The sequence below is a fragment of the Scyliorhinus torazame genome, chromosome 8, assembly GCF_047496885.1.
Source record: "Scyliorhinus torazame isolate Kashiwa2021f chromosome 8, sScyTor2.1, whole genome shotgun sequence".
In the NCBI taxonomy this organism is placed as follows: domain Eukaryota; kingdom Metazoa; phylum Chordata; class Chondrichthyes; order Carcharhiniformes; family Scyliorhinidae; genus Scyliorhinus; species Scyliorhinus torazame.
Window position 1 is genome coordinate 213,045,665 of NC_092714.1, and position 27,866 is coordinate 213,073,530.

Consider the following 27,866-nt stretch of genomic DNA (forward strand, 5'->3'; position numbering starts at 1 on the left):
GGGTAAACTGAGGGAAAATCCAGAATGTCCACTTCACCTAAAAAGCAAATCTTTATGGGAAGAAACCGGGGCACCCGGAGGAAACCTAAAAATAGTAAGGCGACAAAACCAAAGGCTCTGTATCTCAGTGCACGTAGCTTGCATGACAAAACAGATGAACTGACAGCGCAATTAGAAAGTCAGAAAAAGGTTGACTGTGGTTCCGTTAATGAAGAATGACTTTGATACAAGAGAGATGATCTTAATTCTAAGGATCAAGATGTAGAATCGGTTTGGGTGGAGATGAAAAGTAAGAAGCCACTTGTTGGATTGGTTTATAGGCCCCCCCGAACAGTAACCACATTGTAGGACGACATATACAGTAAGAAATAATTAGAACTTGGGAAAAATGTGTGGTGATAATCATGGATGATTTAATCAACATAGATTGGATAAATCTGATTGGCAAACGTAGCCTGGATAATGAGTTCATAGTGTTTTGGGGAGTTTCTTCGAGCAGCACACACCAACCAGAGAGCAGGCAATACTAGATCTGGTAACAGAATCATAGAATCTCAGCAGTGCAGCAAATTGTGCAATGGGACAGGATAACTAATGACCTCAAGGAGCATGGGAGGATTGAATTTTGCATTTAATTAGGGAAATAAGAATGGATCCAAGGGTAGTTTTAAACTTAAGGGCAATTGTAAGGCGCATGACAAAGTGACCTGGGAAATCAAGTTAAGGGAAAAGTCAGTAGAGATGCTGTGACACTTCAGGAGATATTTCAGAATACTCAAAAAATCTACTCTCCAGTGAGAAAGAAAGACTCCAAAGGGAGGACGCATCATCTGGGGCTAACTAAGTAAGTTAAAGGTAGTATCAAATTGAAAGAAAAAGTGTATAACTCCACAAAGATAAGTGGCAGGTCAGAAGATTGGACAGAATATGAAGAAGAGCAAAGGATAGCTAAAAGAGTAAGAAGGAGGGAGATATTAGAGTGCAAGTGAAAGATAGCTAGAGTTTCTACTGGTATTTAAAATGAAAAAGAAAAAAGTGAGCGTTGGCCGTCTTGAGAACAAATCTGGGTATGTAATAATGCAAGATAAGAGAATGGCAGACACATTGAACAGATATGTTGTGTGTGTTCACTGGAGAGGATACAAATAGCACCTCAGAAATAATTGTGAATCAGAAGATGAGACGGGCAAAGGAACTTAAAACAATTGCAATTATCAGGATATTGAGAAAGTAACTAGAACTAAAAACTGACAAGCCCCCAGATCCTAATGGATTTCATCTTGGAATCTTAAAAGAAGTCACGCATTGGTTTTAATTTCACAAAGTTCTTCAGATTCTGGAAAGATTCCCTCAGATTGAAAAATAGTTAATGTAACTCCTCTGCTCAAAAACAAAAGGCGACAGAAATCAGGAAAGTACAGGCCAGTTAGCTTAACATCCGGCATACAGAAATCGCCGATGTCTATTCATAAAGGAGGTTATAGCAGGGCACTTAAAATCTCAATGCAACCAGGTAGAGTTTACATGGTGTAGTGAAAGGGAAATCACGTGCAACAAATTTATTGCAATTAGAATCATAGAATCCCGACAGCGCAGGTGGCAATTCGGCCCACCGGGTCTGCACAGATCCTCTGCAAAATAACCCTAACCAAAACCCACTATCCTGCACTCTCCCCGTAACCCCGCTAAGGGTCAATTTAGCATGGCCAATCCACCTAGGCTGCACATTTTTGGACTGTGGGAGGAAACTGGAGCACCCGGAGGAAACCCACGCAGACACAGGGAGAAAGTGCAAACTCCACAAAGACAGTCACCCAAGGCCGGAATTGAACTTGGGTCCCTGGCTCTGTGAGGCAGCAGTGCTAACCACTGTGACACCATGCCGCCCGGTTCTTTGAGGATACTTTGAGGAAATAACAAGCAATGTGGATAAAGGAGAAAATGTGGATGTGTTGATTTCCAGAAGGCATTTGACAAAGACCACAACAAAGGTTACTCTGCAAAAAAAGAGCTCATGGTGTAGAAGGTATCATACTTGCATGGATAGAGGATTAGTTAGCTGATAGGAATCAGAAATAGGCATAAATAGGTCATTTGTGGGTTTACAAGAAGTTACAAATGGAGTGCCAAAGATCAGTGCTGGGGCCTCAACTATTTACAATTTATATAAATGACTTGGATGAAGCGATCAAATGTATAGTTGTTAAATTTACTGATGAACAAAGATAGCTCAAAAATAAGTTGTGTAGAAGACATAAGGAATCTGTAAAGGGACAGAGAGGTTAAATAAATTTGGGCAAATATTTGGCAGATGGGAGTATCATGTGGGAAAATGTGAATTTGTCCACTTGGGCAGGAAGAACAGAAAAGCAGCATATTATTTAAATGGAGAGATATTGCATAACTATGGCATACAGAGGGATCTGAGTGTCCTAGTACATCAATCACAAAAATTTAGTATGCCCGTACAGCATGTGATTAGGAAGGCAAATGGAATGTTGTTGTTTATTACAAGGGGAATGGAATATAAAAGTAGGGACTAAAGCAAAATACCATGGATGCTAGAAACCGGAAATAAAAAAAAATATTGTTTTCCCTGAACAGACCATTCCCTCCATGACACTCTGGTTTACTTCTCCATCACCCCTAAAACCTCATTCACCCAGACCAGACCCTCAGGTCAACTCACTACCAGCCAGCTCTCATATGAGAGAGCAGCATATGGTTCTCTGGGACTATGACTTTCATTTCACCCCCTTCCCAAGGCACCTTCCTATGATAATAGCAGGTGGTATAATACCTGCTCCTTTACCTCCTCATTGTCCAAATCCCCAAATACTCCTTCCAGGTGAAGCAGCAATTTACTTGCACTTCTTTCAATTAAAAAAAAAGGGAGTCCCAATCTTTCAAAAACCGAAATTGCAGGTGGGGCGGCCGCAATCAGAGCCCAAACTGTCAGCATAACGTCGTATGACTTGCACCCTATCTTGGCACTGTTGTGGGGGGATTGCTCAGGTGCTTTGGGGGAAGGGAGACTTATATTTAACTTTGACTTCAGAGCACCCTTTAAATATGGCACCCCGATCTCAGAATCCCGTGCATGCCTGTTTAGGACCTGCCCCTGCAGCTGGCTGTGTGATCCTCACCAGCACTCTGAAATTGCACAAAGTGTTTAACCAGGAGGGAGAAAAGGCATCTGTGAAGCCAGCGAGTTCCACGCTGCTTTTCTCTCTTGATCGAGCACTGTGCAATTTTGGAAAGATTCCACCCAATGACTGGAAGTAATTTCCAACAGAAATGCTCGAGTAATTTGTTTGGTTAGTGTTGGCAGAGATGCCAGGTCAAGCTTTCCAGGAATGGATAGATAATTGTTTTTAAACTCCACCCTTGAAAAGAAGATTGTAATGTGACTTTCATGATACAGGAATCATTATCCACTCCGATGCTTTTTGTTCTGTCACATAACAATTCAAACCTACCTTCCAGTTGGCCCAGTTCTGGGATTCGATAATTTTAATCACTGCTCCCATTAAAATCCCTGAGGAAAAAGGGGGGAAAAGGTAAAAATATATTGGTATTATTTCCAATGCAATCTTCTTCAATGATTGTCCTCTCAAATAAATTAACAAATTGGTTCTAAATTAGACACAGGATCTGAAACCAATTAAAATGCCCCTTCTCTCAAGCAGTGATCCAAATAAGTAGTGCGAAAATATAATACAACTATTATACTTAGCAGTGCATATTCAATTTCTGTTTCCCTAAAATCGTAATATATCACAGAAGTTAATTTACTTTAAAGCAACTGCTATGACATATCAGGCTGGATTTCAGATTAAAGTACCACATCGCTCTCTTCTGTCCTCTTCGATGATGAAGCGTAGCTGCTTAGGAATACAAAAAAGCACGAAAAGACAAAACTCAGGAGAGGTTACGATAGTCCCCATCCCACAAAATATGACAGTGTGTGGAAAGGCTCAGTAAACCAAGGTCCACCACACTAAGAAAACAAAAAGGGACGGTCAATAGAGAATTAAAGGTGCTATATTTAAATGTGTACGGAACAAGGTAGATGAGCTTGTGGCCCAGATTGTGACTGGCAGGTATGATGTGGTAGGCATCACAGAGACGTGGTTGCAGGGGGTTCAGGACTGGCATTTAAACATCCAGGGATTCACAACCTATCGAAAAGACAGAGAGGTGGGCAGAGGGGGCGGGTTGCCTTGTTAATTAGGAATGAAATTAAATCAAGAGCACTAAACGACATGGGGTCGGATGATGTGGAGTCTGTGTGGGTAGAGTTGAGGAACCACAAAGGCAAAAAAAAACATAATGGGAGTTATGTACAGGCCTCCTAACAGTAGTCAGGACCGGGGGCACAAAATGCACCACGAAATAGAAAGTGCATGTCAGAAAGGCAAGGTCACAGTGATCATGGGGGACTTCAATATGCAGGTGGACTGGGTAAATAATGCTGCCAGTGGACCCAAGGAAAGGGAATTCATTGAATGTTTACAGGAAGGCTTTTTGGAACAGCTTGTGATGGAGCCCACGAGGGAACAGGCCATTCTGGACTTCGTGTTATGTAATGAGCCAGACTTGATTGAAGATCTTAAAGTAAGGGAACACTTAGGAGACAGTGATCATAATATGGTAGAATTCAATCTCCAATTTGAAAGAAAGAAGGTAGAATCAGATGTAAAGGTGTTACAGTCAAATAAAGGTAACGACAGGGGCATGAGAGAGGAACTGACGAAAATCGACTGGGAGCAGAGCCTAGTGGGAAAGGCAGTAGAACAGCAATGGCAGGAGTTTCTGGGAGTAATTGAGGACACAGTACAGAGGTTCATCCCAAAGAAAAGAAAGGTTATCAGAGGGGGGATTAGGCAGCCATGGCTGACAAAGGAAATTAGGGAATGCATCAAAGCAAAAGAGAAAGCCTATAATGTGGCAAAGAGTAGTGGGAAGTCAGAAGATTGGGAAGGCTACAAAAACAAACAGAGGATAACAAAGAGAGAAATAAGGAAAGAGAGGATTAATTATGAAGGTAGGCTAGCCAGTAACATTAGGAATGATAGTAAAAGTTTCTTTAAATACATTAAAAACAAACGGGAGGCAAAAGTAGACATTGGGCCGCTCCAAAATGACGCTGGTAATCTAGTGATGGGAGACAAGGAAATAGCTGAGGAACTAAATAAGTACTTTGCGTCAGTCTTCACAGTAGAAGACATGAGTAATATGCCAACAATTCCGGAGAGTCAGGGGGCAGAGTTGAATATGGTAGCCATCACAAAGGAGAAGGTGCTAGAGAAACGAAGAGGTCTAAAAATTGATAAATATCCAGGCCCAGATGGGCTACACCCTAGAGTTCTAAAGGAGGTAGCTGAAGAAATAGTGGAGGCGTTAGTTACGATCTTTCAAAAGTCACTGGAGTCAGGGAAAGTCCCAGAGGATTGGAAAATCGCTGTTGTAACCCCCCTGTTCAAGAAGGGAACAAGGAAAAAGATGGAAAATTATAGGCCAATTAGCCTAACCTCGGTTGTTGGCAAGATTCTAGAATCCATCGTTAAGGATGAGATTTCTAAATTCTTGGAAGTGCAGGGTCGGATTAGGACATGTCAGCATGGATTTAGTAAGGGGAGGTCGTGCCTGACAAACCTGTTAGAGTTCTTTGAAGAGATAACAAATAGGTTAGACCAAGGAGAGCCAATGGATGTTATCTATCTTGACTTCCAAAAGGCCTTTGATAAGGTGCCTCACGGGAGACTGCTGAGTAAAATAAGGGCCCATGGTATTCGAGGCAAGGTACTCACATGGATTGACGATTGGCTGTCACGCAGAAGGCAGAGAGTTGGGATAAAAGGTTCTTTTTCGGAATGGCAACCGGTGACGAGTGGTGTCCCGCAGGGTTCAGTGTTGGAGCCACAGCTGTTCTCCTTATATATTAACGATCTAGATGACGGGACTGGGGGCATTCTGGCTAAGTTTGCCGATGATACAAAGATAGGTGGAGGGGCAGGTAGTATGGAGGAGGTGGGGAGGCTGCAGAAGGATTTAGACCGTTTAGGAGAGTGGTCTAAGAAAGGGCTGATGAAATTCAACGTGGGCAAGTGCGAGGTCTTGCACTTTGGAAAAAGAATAGAGGCATGGACTATTTTCTAAACGGTGACAAAATTCATAATGCTGAAGTGCAAAGGGACTTGGGAGTCCTAGTCCAGGATTCTCTAAAGGTAAACTTGCAGGTTGAGTCCGTAATTAAGAAAGCAAATGCAATGTTGTCATTCATCTCAAGAGGCTTGGAATACAAAAGCAGGGATGTACTTCTGAAGCTTTATAAAGCATTAGTTAGGCCCCATTTAGAATACTGTGAGCAATTTTGGGTCCCACACCTCAGGAAGGACATACTGGCACTGGAGCGGGTCCAGCGGAGATTCACACGGATGATCCCAAGAATGGTAGGCCTAACATACGATGAACGACTGAGGATCCTGGGATTATATTCATTGGAGTTTAGGAGGTTGAGGGGAGATCTAATAGAAACTTACAAGATAATGAATGGCTTAGATAGGGTGGATGTAGGGAAGTTGTTTCCATTAGCAGGGGAGACTAGGACCCGGGGGCACAGCCTTAGAATAAAAGGGAGTCACTTTAGAACAGAGATGAGGAGAAATTTCTTCAGCCAGAGAGTGGTGGGTCTGTGGAATTCATTACCACAGAGGGCGGTGGAGGCTGGGACGTTGAGTGTCTTTAAGACAGAAGTTGATAAATTCTTGATTTCTCGAGGAATTAAGGGCTATGGAGAGAGAGCGGGTAAATGGAGTTGAAATCAGCCATGATTGAATGGTGAAGTGGACTCGATGGGCCGAATGGCCTTACTTCCGCTCCTATGTCTTACGGTCTTATGGATGTCCAGTGCAGCAGAGTGTGAGCAGAGATATCTTTATGCCACTGCACTGTAAAGTGGCGAATTTGGCTAGCTATTAAATTTAACTGAAGGAATAGAAACTAAAATACAAATAGTGGAATTTTACAGTTTACATGTCAGCAATTTGGTGTGCCTGTGCCAGCTTTTTGCAGGAATTATCCACCTTCTCATTTCTCTGCTGATCCTCTACAGCATTTATTTAACCTCAAAAAACTTAACAGCATCCATCCCAATTAAGAACAATCAGCTTACGAAATGTTGTTTCGTTAAACTGCTCAGTTCCCCAAGGCAGTGCAGGATTCCAAATCATGAAATCTTCAATTTTTGAAAAGCAGGTCGAAGTTTATTGCCATTGTGAAGCATAGCATGTTGTTTGAGAACACAATTTGGTTTGTGTATGTTGAGCAAAGTTTATAAAAGATACTTTGTTGAAAGGAGTAGTTAGATTGTGAACAATCATGGACTTTCTCATTGCTTAATTGTAAATTAACCTCTCAGTGTCAATAGTCTGCTGGCAAACCAGTAGGACAAACATTGCAAGGATGATCCTTTCTCCTTTCCTTCCTAACAATCCCATGATCTCCCTACCACATTAATGCAACTCAAATTCATGAACACTTCAGGTCAAAGGTTGAAGGGAGAAAGTTCGGGAAAGGGCTGGCATTTCTTGGAAAAAATAAACATGATTAGATTGCCGAATCTTATTTTGAATGCAGGTTATTATTCATGTACCACTAAAGGAGGATGCTGTAATTCTATGATTTTAATCCGAGAACTGTAAATTCCCACAAATTAATCTCTCACCTTTATTGATTTCATGTACACACATTAATGGATTTTATGATAGTACTAATAACCCAAATACATTTGTGTAACTATATTTCAGTTTAAAGCCAACATAATAGACCAAGGGCTAATGGTGAATAAAATAGGACAAGTCAGGACTTCTACACCAGCATGATAATTCTCTTTCCAGCTCCCATGGCTAATTCAACCCATCCTGTGCACTGTTTTTATATCCAATACATCATGCTTGTTTTTTTTTTGCTGCAACTCATTTCCATATGTGCAGGTCATTAGCTAATCAGGAGGATGGGGGAGGTCACCATTATACTCCCACTGGATACAAGTACCCTGATGAATGTCAACTCTTATGCTCAGAGACCAATGTGCTGGACTTTGGATGGTGGCATTCCATTGCCTGGTGTGACTGTCTCACTGGGGGTGTCAATTCAGTATAACAAAAAAGTTCAACATTTCAGGTCACTGACCTTTGGCCTGACAGTAATTTGGTTTCTTTCACCATAGAATCTACTTGACCTGATGTACATTTCCAGCATTTTCTGCTTTAATTTCAGATTTCCAGCAGTTGCAGTATTTGGCTTTGTGTAACAAAAATATGCTTTATAATGAGGGGGGGGGGGGGGAAGAGGAGCGAGAGGGAGAGGGAGGAGAAGGGGACCAGGTCTACTGTTCCACTATAAAAGGCAGTATTTGTTGATTCTCTCCCTGATACCATTTCAAAGACATTAATGAAAAGGTCAAGCCTTATTGAAGTTAATATCAGTTAATGGTTTGGTTACTTTACAAGCTTACCCACTGTTTTTGATGGTCTTTTGCAATGCTAAGATGCTGCAATTACACTGGCTACACAAAACGCGGCTTCAAAGAGTAATTGGAACTTGGGTCAAATTGAATGGATTCCAGTTTATACATGCCAAAGTTTAGAAATGTGAATTTTAAATAAATGTACTGTGTACTATGGAATTTCAGATAGCTTATACTAAAAATGCTCCCTAGTCACATTCATGCCAACCCACAATAAAATAAAGATGATCTAGTTCAATGAATTAAATATTTTTAAAAGTTCACTTACCTAATGACACAACTGCCACACTTTCTGGCAGAAAATGTAGTTTATATTTGATCAATAGTCGCACCAATATGATGCAAATAGCTGAAAATAAAACACAAGCTATGCATAAATAATATCATCCATGTAGATATATATATTTCTTAATTTTTTTTCCCCAATTTACTGTGGCCAATCCATCTACCGGGCACATCGTTGGGTTGTGGGGGTGAGACCCACAGAGAGAACGTGCAAACTCCACAGAGTGACCTAGGGCCGGCTCGAACCCGGGTCATCGGCACTGAGACAGCAGTGCTACCCACAGTTATAGAAAACAAAAATATGTCAATCTCTTGGCACCTCGTGAGTAACAATTATTTTTGACAATCTACTTCCTATGTTAAGTATTTCCTTTAAAATTGGCCTCAGCTTTCAAAACCCAATTGTTTAGTGCATTAATTTTCTCCAAGTTCAAATATTGTTCACTGCTCAAAAGCAACCGCTCAAATAACAATGCAAAATTTACACTACTTTAATATTTAGACAAATCTTGCAATATGTTAGGCACAGTAAAGTTACAGATTGTAATTTGTCAAATCTGCAAATATAAAGATTTTATTTGAACTAGATACACACACCATACAACATAAGTCTGGAGAACATTTCTTTTTTTTGGGGGGGGGGGGGCGGGAAAAAAAGAGTTGAGAAGAGAAAATGGAGAACAAATAAAACACACATCAGTAGCAATACAAGTCTCCAGCTAAATTCATTCAGGAAATCGTAATAAACCCGAATTAAAATGAAAGAAAACAGGAAATGCATGTAGCAAGCTTTATCCTAAATTTGACATACTATCCTAATATAGCTGGACACTGTCTGAATTCCGTAACATCACATGTTGCAATAATTCTCAAAAGTGAACTATTTGGCACTTCCTTAGTTTTGCAAATAATTTGTAAATAAGCGTTCTTTTCTCAACCCATTTACCACATCCAAACCACCAACACACTGCTCAATGTTTGCAGTACCTTTCAGTAAACAATACTTCATCACCATATGCAGCAAATGGTATTCACCAATTGCCAGTTCACATGATGTAAACATGTGACACAGAATAGAGGCATAATGTAACATCAATAGTTAAAGAGTTTTGTATGAATTGCCAAGCCTGTCAGTTAATACAGAAAATCTGCACATGGCAAAGACTCAAGATCATTACTTGAATATAAAACAATTGTGCTAAATATATAATGCTACAGAACAGATAACTTCAATAAGCACAGATTACTGTTCCATTTCAGACTCAAATGTAGATTTTCTTTTTAAATCGTGAGATTTGGATGTCGCTGGCTAAGTTATCAATTTGTTGCACATCCCTAAGATGTGCAACAACATCCCTAAGATCCCTTGAGAAGGTGGTAGTGTGGTGCCTTCTTGAATCACTGTAGCCCATGTGACGTAGGTACACTCAAATGCTGTCTATCGGAGGCAACAGATGGGGCCTTAATGCTTCTAGTCCAAATGACTCTTCTACAGGACTGTTCTGTAGAAGGGTCACATGAACTCAAAGCATTAACTCTGTTTCTTTCTCCCCGCAGATGGGTTTATGCAGCATATTCTGTTTTTATTTCAGATTGCCAGCATCCGCTGTATTTTGCTTTTATTTGAGAGTTTAGTAATTAAGACTTCGGAGTAAATAATATGAAATGAAAATTCACACAACGTTAGGCTTTTGCAATGACGTACCTAATATAAGCAGACTAAAGAATATCGTCATTCCACTTGACTGTTCTTCTTGTTGTGCTTCAGCCCCTGTCTGCAGAGGCAATATAGGTTTTGGCAGGGTTGGTGGAATTGCAGTAGTGATGGTAGTAATAGGAACTGAGGTGGCTTGCAGCGTGTCATTTTGTTCTGTAGTATTATTTGACAACCTGAAATTATTGAAACAGCAAGTTTGAAAATGATTGGCTCCTTATTTTGGAGTTGCTTACAATACAAACACTTATCACATATACATGATGGATGGATATCCAATCAACTCAATCTCAAATTAAATTTGTCCAAGTCAGACAACCAAAGAATACATATCCACCAAATACTATCCACCCATCATGTGTGTACATTGATCTATACTGCCTCCAGATCAAGCAACACCTCACTTTTAAAATACTCATCCTTGTTTTCAAATTTACCCTGACATGCCCTCACCCCCTCCTGATCTCCGCAATCTCTAGACCCAGAACCTTCAGATATCGGTGTTCATCTAATTCTGACTGCTTGAGCATCCGTAATATTAATTCCTCCAGTATTGATGACTGTGCCTTCAACTACCTCGGCCTTACGCTCAGGAATTCACTCCCTAAACTTATGCCTCTTTCCTCCTTAAAGTGGCCCAAAACTTTCAACTTTTCTGGTTAGCAATTATTACGATCCTAGTTGATGTTATAATTGGGCAGGACGATTCCAGAATGGACACTGGTTACAAAACGTGGAGGAACAGAGTCACAGGACTACTAATTAGTTTTAATAACAAGAAAACATTTATTAGGCATGAAAAGTTGGATTAGTATACAAGCTTCTTTACTGCCCCCTTAGTTTAATAAATAACACAGAATTGAAGATGAATATGGATTACAAAGTACATCTCAAGTTACAATAGTCTCGCCGGTGACAGCGGACGGGAGGCAGCCACACACTGGAGGGCTCCCACTCGGGAATAGAAATTTGGGGTTTTAACGGACGGTCCCGGGGGCAACGAAGGCTGAAAAAGCTGTAAGAAGGCACAGGGAGAAGAAATGTCCAAGTTTGGGGGAAAAAACAGGGTTAATGAAAGTCCACCGGTGAGTGGAAAAGTCAGTGCAAGAACTGTAAGGAAAGCAGAGGGGCAGCACGGTGGCGCAGTGGTACCACTGCAGTCTCACGACACCGAGGTCCCAGGTTCGATCCCGGCTCTGGGTCACTGTCCATGTGGAGTTTGCACATTCTCCCCGTGTTTGCATGGGTATTGCCCCCACAACCCAAAGATGTGCAAGGTAGGTGGATTGGCCACGCTAAATTGCCCCTTAATTGGAAAAAATGAATTGGCTACTCTAAATTTTTAATTTAAAAAAACATTTTTTTTTTTTTTTTAAAAAGGAAAGCGGAGGCTGTGGCACCAGGGGAGGCTGCACTGCTCACAGCAGAAGAAATGACCACGGTGATGGAACTTGAAAAACAGTTCACAAAGCACATGGAAGCGATGAAGAAGGAGATGGGGGCGGTACTGAAAGTGCTGGTGAAGGAGGCGATTGCCCCGGTGGTATCAAGCGCAGCAGCGGAGGTGCGGGAGCAAGGTGAGACACTGAAGGAAGTGGAAGAGGCATTATCGCAGCACAGTGATCAACTCACCTCGTTGGGGAAGGAGTTGCGGAAGGTGATAGAGACCAACCACAGTCTGTGAGCCAAAATGTAAGACCTGGAAAACAGATCCAGACAGCAGAATCTGAGGATCGTGGGTCTGCCCGAAGGGGTGGGAGGCCTGACGGAGCATTTTTCCATGATGTTGGCGAAGCTATTGGGGGAGGGGGATGATCCCTCTTGATATGAACTGGATCGGGGTCATCGGTCATGGAGGCCTATACCAAAAGCTAGTGAGCCGCCAATAGTAGTAGGGATGTAGGTATAGCGTGAAGGAGAAGGTCCTGTGCTGGGCAAAGCAGAAGCGGGTGGTGCAGTGGGCTGGAGCTGGTATACGCGGATACCAAGACTTTACGGTGGAGCTGGCAAGGAGGCAGGCTGCCTTCAGCCAGGTGAAGAAGGCACTGTACATCAGCAAGGTGCAGTGCGGCGTAGTATATCCAGCTAAGTTGAGGGTGGCCTACAAATCCAAGGACTTTCATTTTGGGACGGCGGAAGTGGCGGAGGAGTCTGCGAAGGCAGGACTGTGGCAGAATTGAGAAATGGGACTGAGCGGGTCGTGTACCGATGTAGCCTCATGTAACTTTATTTTTTCACTGCGTGTTGGTGTATGTACTAAATGAGTCGACACTGTATATTTGGACAAGGGAAGAGTTGGGACTTTCATTTGCAATGATGGTTCTTTGGGGCTTGGGTGTGTATGCTAAAGGGGATTTCTTGGTTTTCCTGGGACTGGGCAAGGGGGAAGGAGACCCGGGTGGGGGCCTCCACACTGTCTGGTTTAAGCCATCAGAGCCTGGTAGAACAGGTTTCGGTGAGTCTAGCCCGCGTGAAAAGTTGGGGGAAGGAACCGAGGTTGAAGGGAGGTGTTTACAAGAGGAAGTAGAGGGGAGGAGTCTGGGAGGGGGGGGATCTACAATACATGGGTGTCATTCGCAGTACCCTTTCGGGGATTGGATGGCATTGAATATTATGGGGGCTGGGGGGTGGACTACATATATCAATGGTGACCATAGGCGATTCCGGATTCCTTTTTTCCTTCTTGGGAGGTTTCGTTTTACTTGATGCTTATATTGTCAGGTGGGCCATTGTTTGGGGGGTGGTGGGAGGATAGGATCGTTGTTGTTAATAAGGGGATTGACATTGTATTCGTTACCATTTACTGTTTGTTGGTGGAGTGTAAATTCTGAAGAAAATGTGAAAATGGAGAATAAAAATATATTTTAAAAGTTTCAATGGTCTCATTAAACACAAAAAAAAATCCCTTTTAAATACACAACATGACTGTGGTCAAGTACACACTGCTCTGAACCCAAGTTAGTATCTGTGGTTTCCTCCTCAGTATCCTCGCAGATGATAATCACGTGAGAGTTTCCAAACTCCATTCCCCAAAACACACTATAATCCTTCTCTCATAATAATGCTTTCCCTTGGTGGTTTGCATTCTGAAATCCAGATCAAGTTTTCCAAATGACACTTGAAAACAAAGTTCTCACTCCAATTTTAACAGCGAATCCAGTCCAGGATGTCACACCAACCCCTTTCGGATTTCTTTGTCATTACTGCTGTGCAAACTGCTCACAGTTGCTTTAATTTTTGATTCGCAGATGGTATTAAAAGGACATCAAACATTTCATCTACTTTGGAGATCTGCTGTCCCATTTTAAATCTAGTTACTACGATTGTCTCTTTAATTCAGAACACTTTGGATTGGATTTGTTTATTGTCACGTGTACCGAGGGACAGTGAAAAGTATTTTCTGCAAGCAGTTCAACAGATCATTAAATACATGGGAAGAAAAGGGAATAAAAGAAAATACATAATAGGGCAACACAAGGTATACAATGTAACTACATAAGCACAGGCATCAGATGAAGCATACAGGGTGTAATGTTAATGAGGTCAGTCCAGAAGAGGGTCATTTAGGAGTCTGGTGACAGTGGGGAAGCTGTTTTTGAGTCTGTTTGTGAGTGTTCTCAGACTTCTGTATCTCCTGCCCGATGGAAGAAGTTGGAAGAGTGAGTATGCCGGGTGGGAGGGATCTTTGATTATGCTGCCCGCTTTCCCCAGGCAGCAGGAGGTGTAGATGGAGTCAATGGATGGGAGGCAGGTTCGTGTGATGGACTGGGCGGTGTTCACGACTCTCTGAAGCTTCATGCGGTCCTGGGCCGAGCAGTTGCCATATCAGGCTGTGTTGCAGCCCGATAGGATGCTTTCTATGGTGCATCTTTAAAAGTCGGTAAGGGTTAATGTGGACATGCCAAATTTCCTTAGTTTCCTGAGGAAGTATAGGCGCTTTTGTGCTTTCTTGGTGGTAGCGTCAACGTGGGTGGACTAGGCCAGATTTTTGGAGATGTGCACCCCTAGGAATTTGAAACTGCTAACCATCTCCACCTCGGCCCCGCTGATGCTGACAGGGGTGTGTACAGTACTTGGCTTCCTGAAGTCAATGGCCAGCTCTTTAGTTTTGCTGACATTGAAGGAGAGGCTGTTGTCGCTACACCACTCCACTAGGTTCTCCATCTCCCTCCTGTATTCTGACTCATCGTTATTCGAGATCCGGTCCACTATGATCGTATTGTCAGCAAACTTGTAGATGGAGTTGGAACCAAGTTTTGCCACGCAGTCGTGTGTGTACAGGGAGTAGAGTAGGGGACTAAGTACGCAGCCTTGCTGGGCCCCGGTATTGAGGACTATTGTAGGAGGTGTTGTTGTTCATTCTTACGGATTGTGGTCTGTTGGTCAGAAAATCGAGGATCCAGTTGCAGAGTGGAGAGACAAGTCCTAGGTTTTGGAGCTTTGATGAGCTTGGCTGGGATTATGGTGTTGAAGGCAGAGCTGTAGTCAATAAATTGGAGTCTGATGCAGGAATCCTTGTTTTCGAGATGCTCTAGGGATGAGTGGAGGGCCAGGGAAATGGTGTCTGATGTGGACCGGTTGCAACGATATGCGAATTGCAGTGGATCAATGCGTTCTGGGAGTATGGAGGTGATGCGCTTCATGATCAACCTCTCGAAGCACTTCATTATGACTGAAGTCAGGGCCACTGGTCGGTAGTCATTGAGGCACGTTGCCTGGTTCTTCTTTGGTACCAGTATGATGGTGGTCTTCTTGAAGCAGGTGGGGACCTCGGAGTGGTGTAAGGACAGGTTATAGATGTCTGCGAATACCTCTGCCAGCTGGTCCGCGCAGGCTCGGAGTGCACGACCAGGGATCCCGTCCAGGCCCGTCGCCTTCCGAGGGTTCACTTTCAGGAAGGCCGATCTGACTTCGGAAGCTGTGATGGTGGGTATGGGTGAATTATGGGCTGCTGGGGCACTGGACATTGGATTGTTGGTTACCTGCTCGAACAGAGCATAGACTGCATGGAGTTCATCGGGGAGGGGTGCGCTGCTGCCGGAGATACTGCTCGGCTTCGCTTTGTAGCCTGTTATGTTGGTTAGTCCTTGCCACAACCGCCGAGAGTCTGTCTGTGACTCTAGCTTGGTTTGATATTCTCTCTTGGCATCTCGGATGGCTTTGCGGAGGTCGTACCTGGATTTCTTGTGTAGGTCAGGGTCTTCTGCCTTGAACGCCTCAGATCTGTCCTTCAGTAGGGAGTCAATCTCGCGATTGAGCCATGGTTTCCGGTTGGGAAAGTACTGCTTTCTTTGGCACGCAGTCGTCCACACATTTGCTGATGAAGTCTGTGACAGTGGTGGCATACTCATTTAAGTTGGTCACTCAGTTCTTAAATATGGCCCAGTCCACTGTCTCTAAGCAGTCACCTAAGAGCTCTTCTGGCTCCTTGGACGAGCACTGCACAACCTTCTTAGCTGGATTCTCCCGCTTGAGTTTCTGCTTGGGAGAAGGAGCACTGTCTTATGGTCTGATTTCCCAAAGTGCAGTCGGGGGATAGAACGGTAGGTGCCCTTGATTTTAGAGTAGCAGTGGTCAAGAGTGTTGTCGCCCCTGGTAGGACAGGAGATGTGCTGGTGGAATTTTGGCAGTACACTCTTGAGGTTGGCCTGTTGAAGTCTCCGGCCACGATGAACAAGGCCTCCGGGTGTTCTGTTTCGTAGTTGTTTATAACTGTGTACAGTTCGTCCAGCACCTTCCTCACTTGTGCCTGGGGTGGGATGTAGACCGCTGTGATAATGGCTGAAGTGAACTCACGTGGAAGATAGTATAGGTGGCACTTCACGGTCAGGTATTCCAGGTCTGGGGAGCAGTAGGCCACCAGGGTCGCCACATCCAAGCACCAGGGGGAGATGATGAGGAGGCAAACCCCTCCACCCTCTGCTTTGCCTGATGATGCCGTGCGGTCCGCCTGGTGAATTGAGAAGCCTTCAGGTTGTATGGCACAGTCCGGTGAGACGGGGATGAGCCATGTCTCTGTGAAACAGAGCACACAGCAGTCTCTTACTTCCCTCTGAGAGGTAAGTCTGGCGTTAAGTTCATCCAGCTTGTTGTCGATCGCTTGGACGTTTGACAGGAGTATGCTGGGGAGAGGCTTTGTTTACTCTGCCTCGAATTCTTCTGAACAATACCTTGGTCTCTATTTACTTAATCTCATTACTTCTTAGACACTCTTTCTATTCCAATTCCCTGGTTATCTGGACTGTAACGTGTACTTTAGGCAGCCTCCCTCCTTGCAGCTCCCGTCCAGTCTTTTTTCAGACTTGAGAGATGTTCACTCCCCGAGATCCTGTCTCCAACTGCTCTGGCTTCCAGTTAAAACTAAGCACAAAGGAAGGTGGCCTCCTGTTGCTATGCAAATCCCCTGCTACTATTTATTTTCATGCCGCAGCCTTCTCGGAGCACAATAGAATCACAGTTGGAACTTCATCAACCTCCACACATACCATCACCTTTGTCCAGCATGAATCTAACTAAAAGTTTTACCCTTCCAGGCACAGAAACATCAAATTAAACACACCTAAAACTACACTTTATTTCTAATGTTTACCAATATAAGTATAAATCCTTTAAAATTACCTTTGTTTTCCTAATAAACAATAAAGAACCACCATATATTCGATTAACCATGCCAATATGCTGAAATACTGAGTTAGGAAAAGTTACCCAGAAAATAAACAATTTGTCCATTCCTCACATTGACCTATCAGGTTAAATGTTGTACCCAAGATCCACCCAACTTTCTGTCTTTCAAAGTAAGCTGTTTGCATCTGAACCTCATACAATGTCAAGGTTGCAATTTCTATAGTTATATGAACAGTTATTGAAAGTGTAAATGTGCAATGTGATTTCAGTATTTTGACAATGCAATCACTGTGCCTTCCAATCCTGCAAAAATTGAAAGCAACAATAATCTGGTGAATAACAAAGCAATCTTAACATTTGCCACGTATTTTTAATTGAATCATTCGCTTCACTTTATTATCTAATGTTCTTGTTCACATATTTTGGCAAACAATCCAAAAGAAAGCACTTTCTCAGCACCAGCTAATTTACAGGTTTGTTCAATTATGTCAACTTTGGAAATGTTTTACAAAGCACCAAGTTAATGTAATTTAGAAGAAACTTTTTTCGAAGTTTGCTACATATATTAGGGTATGGAATTTGAAGAGCATTTTTGGAAGAGATTGTAAAGAATTGTTATTGAATGACAGTGAGATTGCAAGCATGCAAGTGCAATAGGGAGGGATACCCAATATATACAAACATGAAAGCTCAAGGACTAAAGTCCTTTCGAGCAGCTTCATCTTATAGAAAGTTTGTCCTACATCTAAATGTTCTGGGAAATGGAACAAAGAGCAAAAACAGTTAGTGTTTTCTATGTAACCAGGTTATTTGGAAAAAAGGAAGGTGAAGAGCCAAGGCATAAAGTCACGAAGAATAAAACATGAGCTAAATCAATAGGTGATGATTGGGTGATTCCAAGTTGAACTTTAAATTGCAGCAGAAAGAAAAACATCTTAGGGATGCATTATATTCCACAGCTTTGAGGTCCAATAGGAATTGTTCCAAGACAGATGTATGATCAGCAAGGGTGATACAGATATTCATCGGAAATGATAAACTGTTGAATATATTTAATATATTTAAAGTTAAGAACTTTGCATAAAACAATCCAGTAATGGAATAACTGGCACGGTGGCACAATGGTAAGCACTGCTTCCTCACAGCATCAGGGACCCGGGTTCAATTCCAGCCTTGGGTGACGGTCTGTGTGGAGTTTGCATGTTCTCCAGTTTGTTACGGACGCCAGACTAGATCCCAACTGTGGTTAAGATACTGAATCAGAACCGCAATGTTTTTTGTATTTTTAAGACTGTGTAAAGACTGATCGCTCCAGGAGTGATTGCATGAGAAATGGGGATTGATTATTTTTAACAAACAGAATTTTATTGTAACAAAAGAACAACAATATCTAAACTTTTAAACTTCAAACTGAACAAGAACACCTTACATGTATCTCTTAAGCCTAATATACAATTTCCCATTAAAATCACGTAAAATGAACAGACAGCTCTAAACTCCACTTAGACAGGCAAAACTTATACTTGCATTACAGACGAAGGGCGCAATTCTACGCTTTTGCTGGTGCCCAGGGGGTTTCCCGACGGCGTGTGGCTGCCCCACAATGGGAAACCCCATTGACCGGCCGGCGTAACGGAGAATCCCGCCGCGGGTCGAGGCTGAAAAGTGGCGAGGCGGGGAATCCAGCCCCATATTCCTGCTGTTAGTGAGTCTCCTTCAGACCCTTTCCGAAAGCCTGTCTCTGTGGCAGTTTCTTCATAGCCTCTCTTGATCACTCTCCAAATCCTTCTGCTCCCACCTGTTCGAACAGGATTCTCTTATCTCTCGGAGTTCCGCCCAGCCCCTCAAAGATGGTTCTGTCAAGACTTGAACTTATCATCACTGTCTGGATTTTTTATTACCCACTTCCGTTTACACAAAATAACAGGGCCATGCTATGAATATTCAAATAACCTCCAATTTCAGACAAAAGAGGCCACTAGACTCCCTAATGGGCTAATGGCTGGTCAGACAATGGATCTTGAGTGAATCACCCCAGCTGAACAGGTGTATCCTGTTTATTCTGCCTGGGTTTCCTTCAGGTGTTCCGGTTTCCTCCCACAGTCCAAAGATGCGCAGGTTAGGTGGATTTGCCATGCTAACATTTCCCCTCAAGTGTCCAAAGGTTAGGTGAGGTTATGGGGATAGGGTGGGAAATGGGCCTAGGTGGGGTTGTCTTTTGGAGTATCGGTGCAGAATGTAGGGGCTAAATGGCCTCCTTCTGCACTGTAGGATTCTACAGACAAATCTCCACCACCAGATGGTTTATACTGAAGAGTTTGAAAAGTTGGGGGAGGTTGGGAGTTGTAATAGAGGGCTTTGGAAAATGTTGATTAAATTCAGGAACTGATCCTTTGGATTGAAAAATTGTAAGAGATAAATTAAGAAGTCAGATCTGTCAGTTTGACATCAGTTGTGGAGAGGTTACTGGAATTTATCAGAAACAAAGCCAAGTGTATGTTAGGTAAATATGAACAGGTCAAAGAACGGCCACATGAATTTGAGAATGTTAGATCATGCCTGACTAACTTTGTTGAATTGTTTGAGGTCATGAGCATGATGTACAGGGTAATATCAATGAATGTTGTCCGTATGGAGTTCAAGGAGGAATTTGATAAGCATCCACAAAAGAGGAACAAAAACGAAAATGCACCAAATTATTGGAGGTCATCTTGTGACAGGGGTCGGTAATTGATTAGAAGGTAGGGAATGAAGTGTTCGCTGATGGGTTGGGTGAAATGAGTGATGTTCCCCACTGATTTGTAATGGAGCTTTTCACCATAGTAATTGACTTAGATAAATAGTATTATGTCCAGGTTTGCCATTGACATTAAAATAATATGGATGGGAGCAGGGAGTGAGAAATAGACAAAATGAGTGAAACAAACTACAGGAGATGGAGTTCAATGTGTGGAATAGTGAAGTAATTCCTCTGGATCAAAATAAACCAAATTATTAGTTAATGGTAAGAAATTAGGAGCTGTGGCGGTGCAAAGAGATTTGGGTGTGTACATGCATAAATAATGGAAAGAAAAACACAAGAAAATCAAAAAGAGTAATAAAATTTGCCTTTATCGCAATGAGATTTGAATACAAGTGAGGAATTGCCATTGCAGAGCAGAGCCTTGATCAGAGCCAGGAATCCAGAAGAAGAAAGTACAATCATACAGTTAGAGCTAACATGGGGCTGGTTTAGCACACTGGGCTAAATAGCTGGCTTTTAAAGCAGATCAAGGCAGGCCAGCAGCACGGTTCAATTCCCGTACGAGCCCCCACCCCCCTAACAGGCGTCGGAATGTGATGACTAGGGGCTTTTCACAGTAACTTCATTTGAAGCCTACTTGTGACAATAAACGATTTTCACTTCATTTCATTTCAATCCTTTAGGGGTGAATCCAGGAAGCACTTTTACACAAAGGATAATGGAAATCTGTCACCTTCTCCTCCACTGTGAGGATTCTAGAGCGATTTACATTTTCAATTGCGAGATGAAGAGGAATGCAAGGAATGTGCAGCACATACTGGCAATGGACTAAAAGCCACAGATCTGCCACAATTTATTTAAATTCCAGACAGGTACGAGTAGCTGCATAGTTTACTTTCGTCAGTTAGAAACATAGAAAAAATAGGAGCCGTAGGAGGCCATTCTGCCTTTCAAGCCCGCTCCACCATTCATTATGATCATGGCTGATCATCCAACTCAATAGCCTAATCCCGCTTTCCGCCGTATCCTTTGATCCCCTTCGTCCCCAAGTGCTAGATCTAAAAGTTTCTTGAAACCATACAATGTTTTGGACTCAACTATTTCCTGTGGTAATGAATTCCACAGGCTCACCACCCTCTGTGTGAAGTACGTTCTCCTCAAATCTGTCCTAAATGGTCTACCCCGTATCCTCACACTGTGATCCCTGGGGCTGGACACATCGGTAACATCCTTCAAGCATCAACCATGTCCAACCCTGTTAGAATTTTATAGATTTCTCGGAGATCCCCCCCTCATTCTTCTTAACTCCAGCGAATACAATCCTAACCGATCCAATCTTTCCTCGTACGTCAGTACTTCCATCCCAGTAGTCAGTCTGGTAACCTTCACTGCACTCCCTCTGTAGCTGGAACATCCTTCCTCAGATAAGGAGACCAAAACTGCACACAATATTCCAGGTGTGGCCTGTATAAGCGCAGCAAGACACCCCTGCGCATGTACACGAATCCTCATTCTATGAAGGCCAGCATACCATTTGCCTTCTTCACCGCCTGCTGCACCTGGATGCTTACCTTCAGTGACAGGTATATGAGGACACCCAGGTCTCACTGCACATTCCCCTCTCCTAATTTATGGCCATTTAGATAATAATCTGCCTTATTGATTTTGCGACCAATGTGGGTAACCTTGCATTTATCCAAAGTGGCTTCATTGAAGCCTACTTGTGACAATAAGCGATTATTATTACATTATTATAATTATATTGCATTTATTATTCATTTGCCCACTCATTCAATTTGTCCAAATCACACTGAAGGATCTCTGCATCCTCCTCACAGCTCACCCTCCCACCCAACTTGGTGTCATAGCACAGTGGTTAACACTGTTGCTTCACAGTGCCAGGTTCGATTCCTGGCTTGGGTCACTATCTGTGCAGAGTCTGCACTTTCTCCCTGTGTCTGTGGGTTTCCTCCGGGTGTCCCGGCTTCCTCCCACAAGTCCCGAAAGACATGCTGTTAGGTAATTTGGACATTCTGAATTCTCCCTCCGTGTACCCGAACAGGCGCTGAAATGCAGCGACCCGGGGCTTTTCCCAGTAACTTCATTGCAGTTTTAATGTAAGCCTACTTGTGACAATAATAATTATTATCTGCAAATTTGGATATATGACAATTTGTTCCTTCATCTAAATTATTAATATATATTGTGAATAGCTGGAGCCCGAGCTCTGATCCTTGTGGTACTCTACTAGTCACTGTCTGCCAATTTGAAAAAGATCCATTAATTCCTATTCTTTGTTTCTTGTCTGCCAATCAGCTTTCTGTCCATCTCAATACACTACCCCCAATCCGATGTGCTTTAATTTTACACACTAATCTCTTATGTAGGACTTTGTGAAAAGCCTTCTGAAAGTCCAAATACACCACATCCACTGGCACCCCTTCATCAATTCTACTAGTTACATCCTCGAAGAATTCCAGTAGATTTGTCAAGCATGATTTCCCCTTCCTAAATCCATCGATCCTGCCACTGTTTTCTAAGTGCTCTTCTATAAAATCTTTGATAATGGATTCTAGAATGTTCCCCACTACTGACGGCAGGCCTATTGGTCCATAATTCCCCGCTTTCTTTCTACCTCCTTTTTTAAATCGTGGAATTACATTAGTCACCGTCCAATGTGCGGGAACTGTTCCGCAGTCTATAGAATCTTGGAAGATGACCACCAATGCATCCACTATTTGTGGAGATACCTCCTTCCGTACCTTGGAATGCAGATTATCAGGTCCTGAGGATTTATCAGCCTTTAATCCCATCAATTTCTCCAACACCATTTCTCTACTGATATTGATCACCTTCAGAATAATAATCTTTATTAGTGTCACAATTAGGCTTACATTAACACTGCAATGAAGTTACTGTGACAATTCTTTCATCGCCACACTCCGGCACCTGTTCGGGTACACTGAGGGTGTCAGTTCCTCCTTCTTACTAAACCCTGCATTCCCCAACATTTCTGGTATCTTATTTGTGTCCTCATTTGTGAAAGACAGAACCAAAGTATGTAATTAGTTGCTCAGCCATTTCTTTGCCGCCTATAATACATTCCCCTGTTTCTGACTGTAAGGGACCTACATTTGTCTTCACCAATCTTTTTCTCTTCACGTACCGATATAAACTTTTACAGTCAGTTTTTAATGTTCCCTGCAAGCTTACTTTCGTACTCTGTTGGTCCTTCTTTGCTGAATTCTAAACTGCTCCCAATCCTCAGACCTTTTGTTTTTCTTGGCCAATTTGTGCCAGACAGGAATAACCAATTGTTGCAGTTCCTCCATACACTCGGAATATTTGCCATTGCCTATCCACTGACATCCCTTTAAGCAATATTCCACAATCAATCATAGCCACTCATACAGATTCCACATTATCCGAACTAATATCCTCCCACACTATTGTGTTAATTTATTCCTTGACCAGCAATGCAACTCCACCTCCTTTTCCTTTTTGTCTGTCTTTCCTAAATACTGAATACCTTTGGGCATTCAGTTCCCATCCCTGGTCACCCTGCAGCCATGTCTCCGTAATCCCGTCTATATTATACCCGTTCATGTCTATGTGTGATTAGTTCATCCACTTTATTGCAAATGGTCTGCACGTTAAGGCACAAAGCCTTTAAGCTCGTCTTTGTAACATTATTAGTCCAGCTCCAATATTCTTCACTGTGGCCCTGCTTGAATCTGGCTCTTGGTTTATCTGCCTATCACTTTTTTATTCCCCTTTTGTTTTTGTCCTTATTTCCTCCTCTGACTCCTTGCATAGGTTCCCATTCCCCTACCATATTAGTTTAAACCCTCCTTTGAACTCGAACAAATACTCCCCCAAGAACATCAGTCCCGGTCCTGTCCACGTGTAGTCCATCCAGTTTGAACTGGTCCCACCTCCCCCAGAACTGGTCCCAATTCCCCAGGAACCTAAAGCCCTCTCCCTCACACCATCTCTTCAGCCACGTATTTATCCGATATATGCTATTTATTAACTATTGCATTCTCACTTTTTATTCCTCCCTTCTGCAGCAGAACCAACCGTGGTGCAACAAATTTGGCTGTTGCTACTTTCCCAAGGTCATTTCCCCCCCAACAGTATCCAAAGCAGTTATCTGTTTTGCAGGGGAAAGGCCACAGGGGATTCCTGCACTGCCTGACTAGCTCTCTTGTTCTGCCTGGTGGTCACCCATTCCCTTCCTGCCCATGGGGTCTGAGCCTATGGTATGACACTCTCCGTTTCGTGGATGGTCCAGTGTCCCCAGCCACTGATGCTCTGGCTGATTTTGCAATCCAACTCTTGGTCTGTAGCATTGTAGGCAATAGATGAGGAACATATCAGCCAAGATAATATTGCAGAGCAGGCTTGATGGGCCAAATGGCATAATTCTGCTCCTATATCTTATGAACTTAAAAGTACTGCTATATAATTCGGTGTAACTGACGCGTCATCTAGTTCAAATAGCAACACCTTCAATAAAATTGCATTGGCTTGTCAAACAGTAGATCTTATCCAAATATGCATCGACAATTTTACACCAATGTCTTCAATATTGAGCACAAAATTCCCATCAAGTTAGAAAGCATGACTGAATATTTCTAGGTTTACTTAAATATGTGCAAGAATTGGTGACAATATTCATGTCAAACCTTGAAGTCTTGAAAATGAAATGAAAGTAACTTATTATCACAAGTAGGCTTCAAATGAAATTACTGTGAAAAGCCCCTAGTCGCCACATTCCGGCGCCTGTTCGGGCAGGCTGGTACGGAAATTGAACCCACACTGCTGACCTGCCTTGGTCTGCTTTAAAAGCCAGCTATTTAGCCCAGTTTGCTAAATAAGCCCCGCAAGTCTCCTATTGTTGCAGTGTATTTGGAGGAAAATGTAACTGCTCGTCGATTAGTAAGTTTGTGGATGACACAAAGGTTGGTGGAATTGTGGGTAGCAATGAGGACTGTCAGATGATACAGCGGGATATGGATCGGATGGAGATTTGGGCGGAGAGATGGCAGGTGGGAGTTTAATCCAGACAAATGTAAAGTAATGCATTTTGGAAGGTTTAATACAGGTGGGAAATATACAGTAAATGGCAGAACCTTTAAGAGTATTGACAGGCAGAAGGATCTGGGTGTACAGGTCCACAGGTCACTGAAAATGGCAACGCAGGTGGAGAAGGTCGTCAAGGCGGCACAGGGCATGTTTGCCTTCATCGGCCGGGGCATTGAGTATAAAAATTGGCAATTCATGCAGCAGCTGTATAGAACCTTAGTTAGGCCACATATAGTGTTCAATTCTGGTTGCCACACTGCCAGAAGAATGTCAAGGCCTTGGAGAAGGTACAGAAAAGGTTTACCAGACTGTTGCCTGGGTATAGAGTGCATTAGCTATGAAGAGAGGTCGTATAAACTTGGGTTTGTTGTCATTGGAATGGAGTTTGAGGGGTGACCTAAGAGAAATCTACAAAATTATGAGGGGCATGGACAATGGATAGTCAGATGCTTTTTTTCTCCAGAGTGGAAGAGTCAATCACTAGGGTACGTAGGTTTAAGGAGCGAGGGGCAAAGTGTAGAGATGTGTGAGGGAGTTTTTTTTTTTTTATACAGAGTAGTGGGTGCCTAGAACGCGCTGTCAGAGGTGGTGGAAAAAGGTAAAATAGTGACGTTTAAGGGGCATCTTGACAAATACATGAATAGGATAGCAATAGAGGGATACGGACCCCAGAAGTGTAGAAGGTTATAGGTTAGATGGCCAGCATGGTCAGCGCAGGCTTAGAAGGCCGAGGGCCTGTTCCTATGCTGTACTTTTATTTGCTCTTAGTATGAATTATTGTTCAACAGATTACTGGCATTCCTGCACAGAAATAAAAATTTGAAAGCGAGGAACACAGGCATGCAAACTGTTGGAACCAGAAAGCACACAAAGGTCTGGGCACGAATTGAATATTAATAAGCCAAGTAAATATTCTAAAGTTAATTACCACTCGAATAAGTCGCTTTGCATCCATATGCAAAGTATACAAAAGCAATGCAAAACATTTTCAAAAGTGGCCACAAAGTTTACACCTTGTTTCATACCTCGCTTTAAAAGATCACGAACCATTTTTCAGAGCACAACCAAAAGCAGGTGGAGGTGTTCAACCCTCCCTCCCCCTGCATGCAGCCACTTTGGGCCCTGACTAGCCTTGTCCATTTTGTCTCACCTGTCCTCGTCTCCTTTGGATGCTCCATTTCCACCTTGCGCGGACGTGTCGCTGTGGGCAGGTCTGGGGTCGCTGTGGTCCGCCTGGGATTGAGCGCCGCCTCGCTGCTGACCGCTCTGGGGGCCCGGGTGAGGTTGTGACCCAGCTCCAGCTGCTACCTGCCCGACCCCACCTTGACCCGCGCCCAGCAGCGAATCGCACCTGGTGCAACCGACCGTCAGCAAGACGGCGACCACCGCAAGGCGAGCAACAGAAGTCCCCGCCGCAGCCACCATCCCTCCCCCTCTCTCTGTGTATCAATCAATCAATCGGTGCAATCCCCAGGTGTTGAGGGATCAGGAATTAATCCCTCCGCTGCCTCCCTCCGATTGCCTGTGTCAACACTTCCGGCCTCAACACTGCCTGCCGGGAGATTGTAGTCCGCCTGTCGGCAGAGAAACTACAAGTCCCAGAGTGCTCTGGGGCAAAGTTACTCACCTGTGGGATCTGCTCAGTACAAGACTGGAATTTCCAACCCCTTGAGTGCTCCATTCATTAAACTTGGTGGGATGGACCTGATGGGACATCTATGACTATGTTAGCATTGCCAATGGGTAAAGTATTCCCAAAATAGAGAAATAATGTGATACTCAGTGAGGTCCTTTGCTGATGAGGTGTGAATGCCTTAACCATTAAGGAGTTAGGTGTGGGAATTTTGTCCTTTGCAGGAAGAGTGTAGTGCATGTGGACACATAAATCACCAATATAAACTTCTCCGTAGCTCAGTAGAAAAAGGATTCCTGAGTCAGGATGAATGATATTGCCGTTGATCAATAGGTCAACTACCTGTATTTGCTTTAGCTGTTGACTAATAGGTAAATTACCTATAAATTACACAGTAGTGTTTAACATGAAGTATATGGGTCTGCGTACAGTACTGCCTACACAATGATGCAAGAGAGCACATGACATATTGCAGCCACCTAAATTGGGCAACTCCCGATTTAAAATGGTGAATGGCAAAGGCTGAAGGAAAATTCAGCCAACACAGGCAGAAACCAGCAGGTGCAAGTTTACTGTGTATTAAACTCTGCAAAAGCCTAGACAGCATCGATACCAGCGACCATCAGCATAATAATGTAGCAGCCATCTACATACTAATGAGCAATCTCCGGGAACAATAGCAACATTTGGGACACACAAAACTAAGCCAGACTCCCCGGCGCCAGCAGGAGCCAACACAAAAGAGGTTAACAAACACCTCAAGGACTTCCAGGTGCGGCGATGACCAGCTGAGTCGCACGTTTCGGCAGCTCCCGGTGGAACGGACTTTTGGGCTCTTAATAAGAGCCCCAACGGCAATTTTAACGGCTAAAAGTACTGTGCGGTGAACCAGAAGGGAATCCCCCCTGGATACGGATGAAAAAAGGAGAGGAAGGTGGCCGGATTGCGGTGGATCCTTTAGAGCAGCGGCAAGGAAGGCAAGCAAAAACCAAGATGGCGTCGGAAGGTGGCAGTTTAATATGGGGCCCTGAACAACACGAGTTTTTGAAACGCTGCGTGGAAGAACTCAAAAAGGAATTGAAGAAGGAGCTGTTGGCCCCGATATTACAGGCGATCGAAGGGCTAAAGGAGGAGCAAAAGACCCAGGAGCGGGAGCTTCGGGTCGTGAAGGCAAAGGCTGCCGAGAATGAGGACGACATACAGGGCCTGGTGGTGAAGACGGAGATGCACGAGGCACACCATAAAC

At 43.3% G+C, this 27,866-nt stretch overlaps 1 protein-coding gene across 1 annotated transcript in view; it reads right to left on the reverse strand.

The window, feature by feature from the left end:
- The window catches only part of slc9a8 (solute carrier family 9 member 8), a 111,638-nt gene extending 85,120 nt beyond the window's left edge, over nucleotides 1-26,518 (reverse strand). Inside the window, exons 1-4 of the mRNA XM_072514757.1 lie at nucleotides 26,138-26,518; nucleotides 10,524-10,708; nucleotides 8,802-8,882; nucleotides 3,480-3,538 (exon numbers count right to left, since the gene is read on the reverse strand). Of these exons, the coding sequence (XP_072370858.1) occupies nucleotides 3,480-3,538; nucleotides 8,802-8,882; nucleotides 10,524-10,708; nucleotides 26,138-26,412 (600 nt within the window). The 5' untranslated portion in view covers nucleotides 26,413-26,518. The remainder of the gene's footprint in view (nucleotides 1-3,479; nucleotides 3,539-8,801; nucleotides 8,883-10,523; nucleotides 10,709-26,137) is intronic.
- Nucleotides 26,519-27,866: the final 1,348 nt, after the last annotated feature.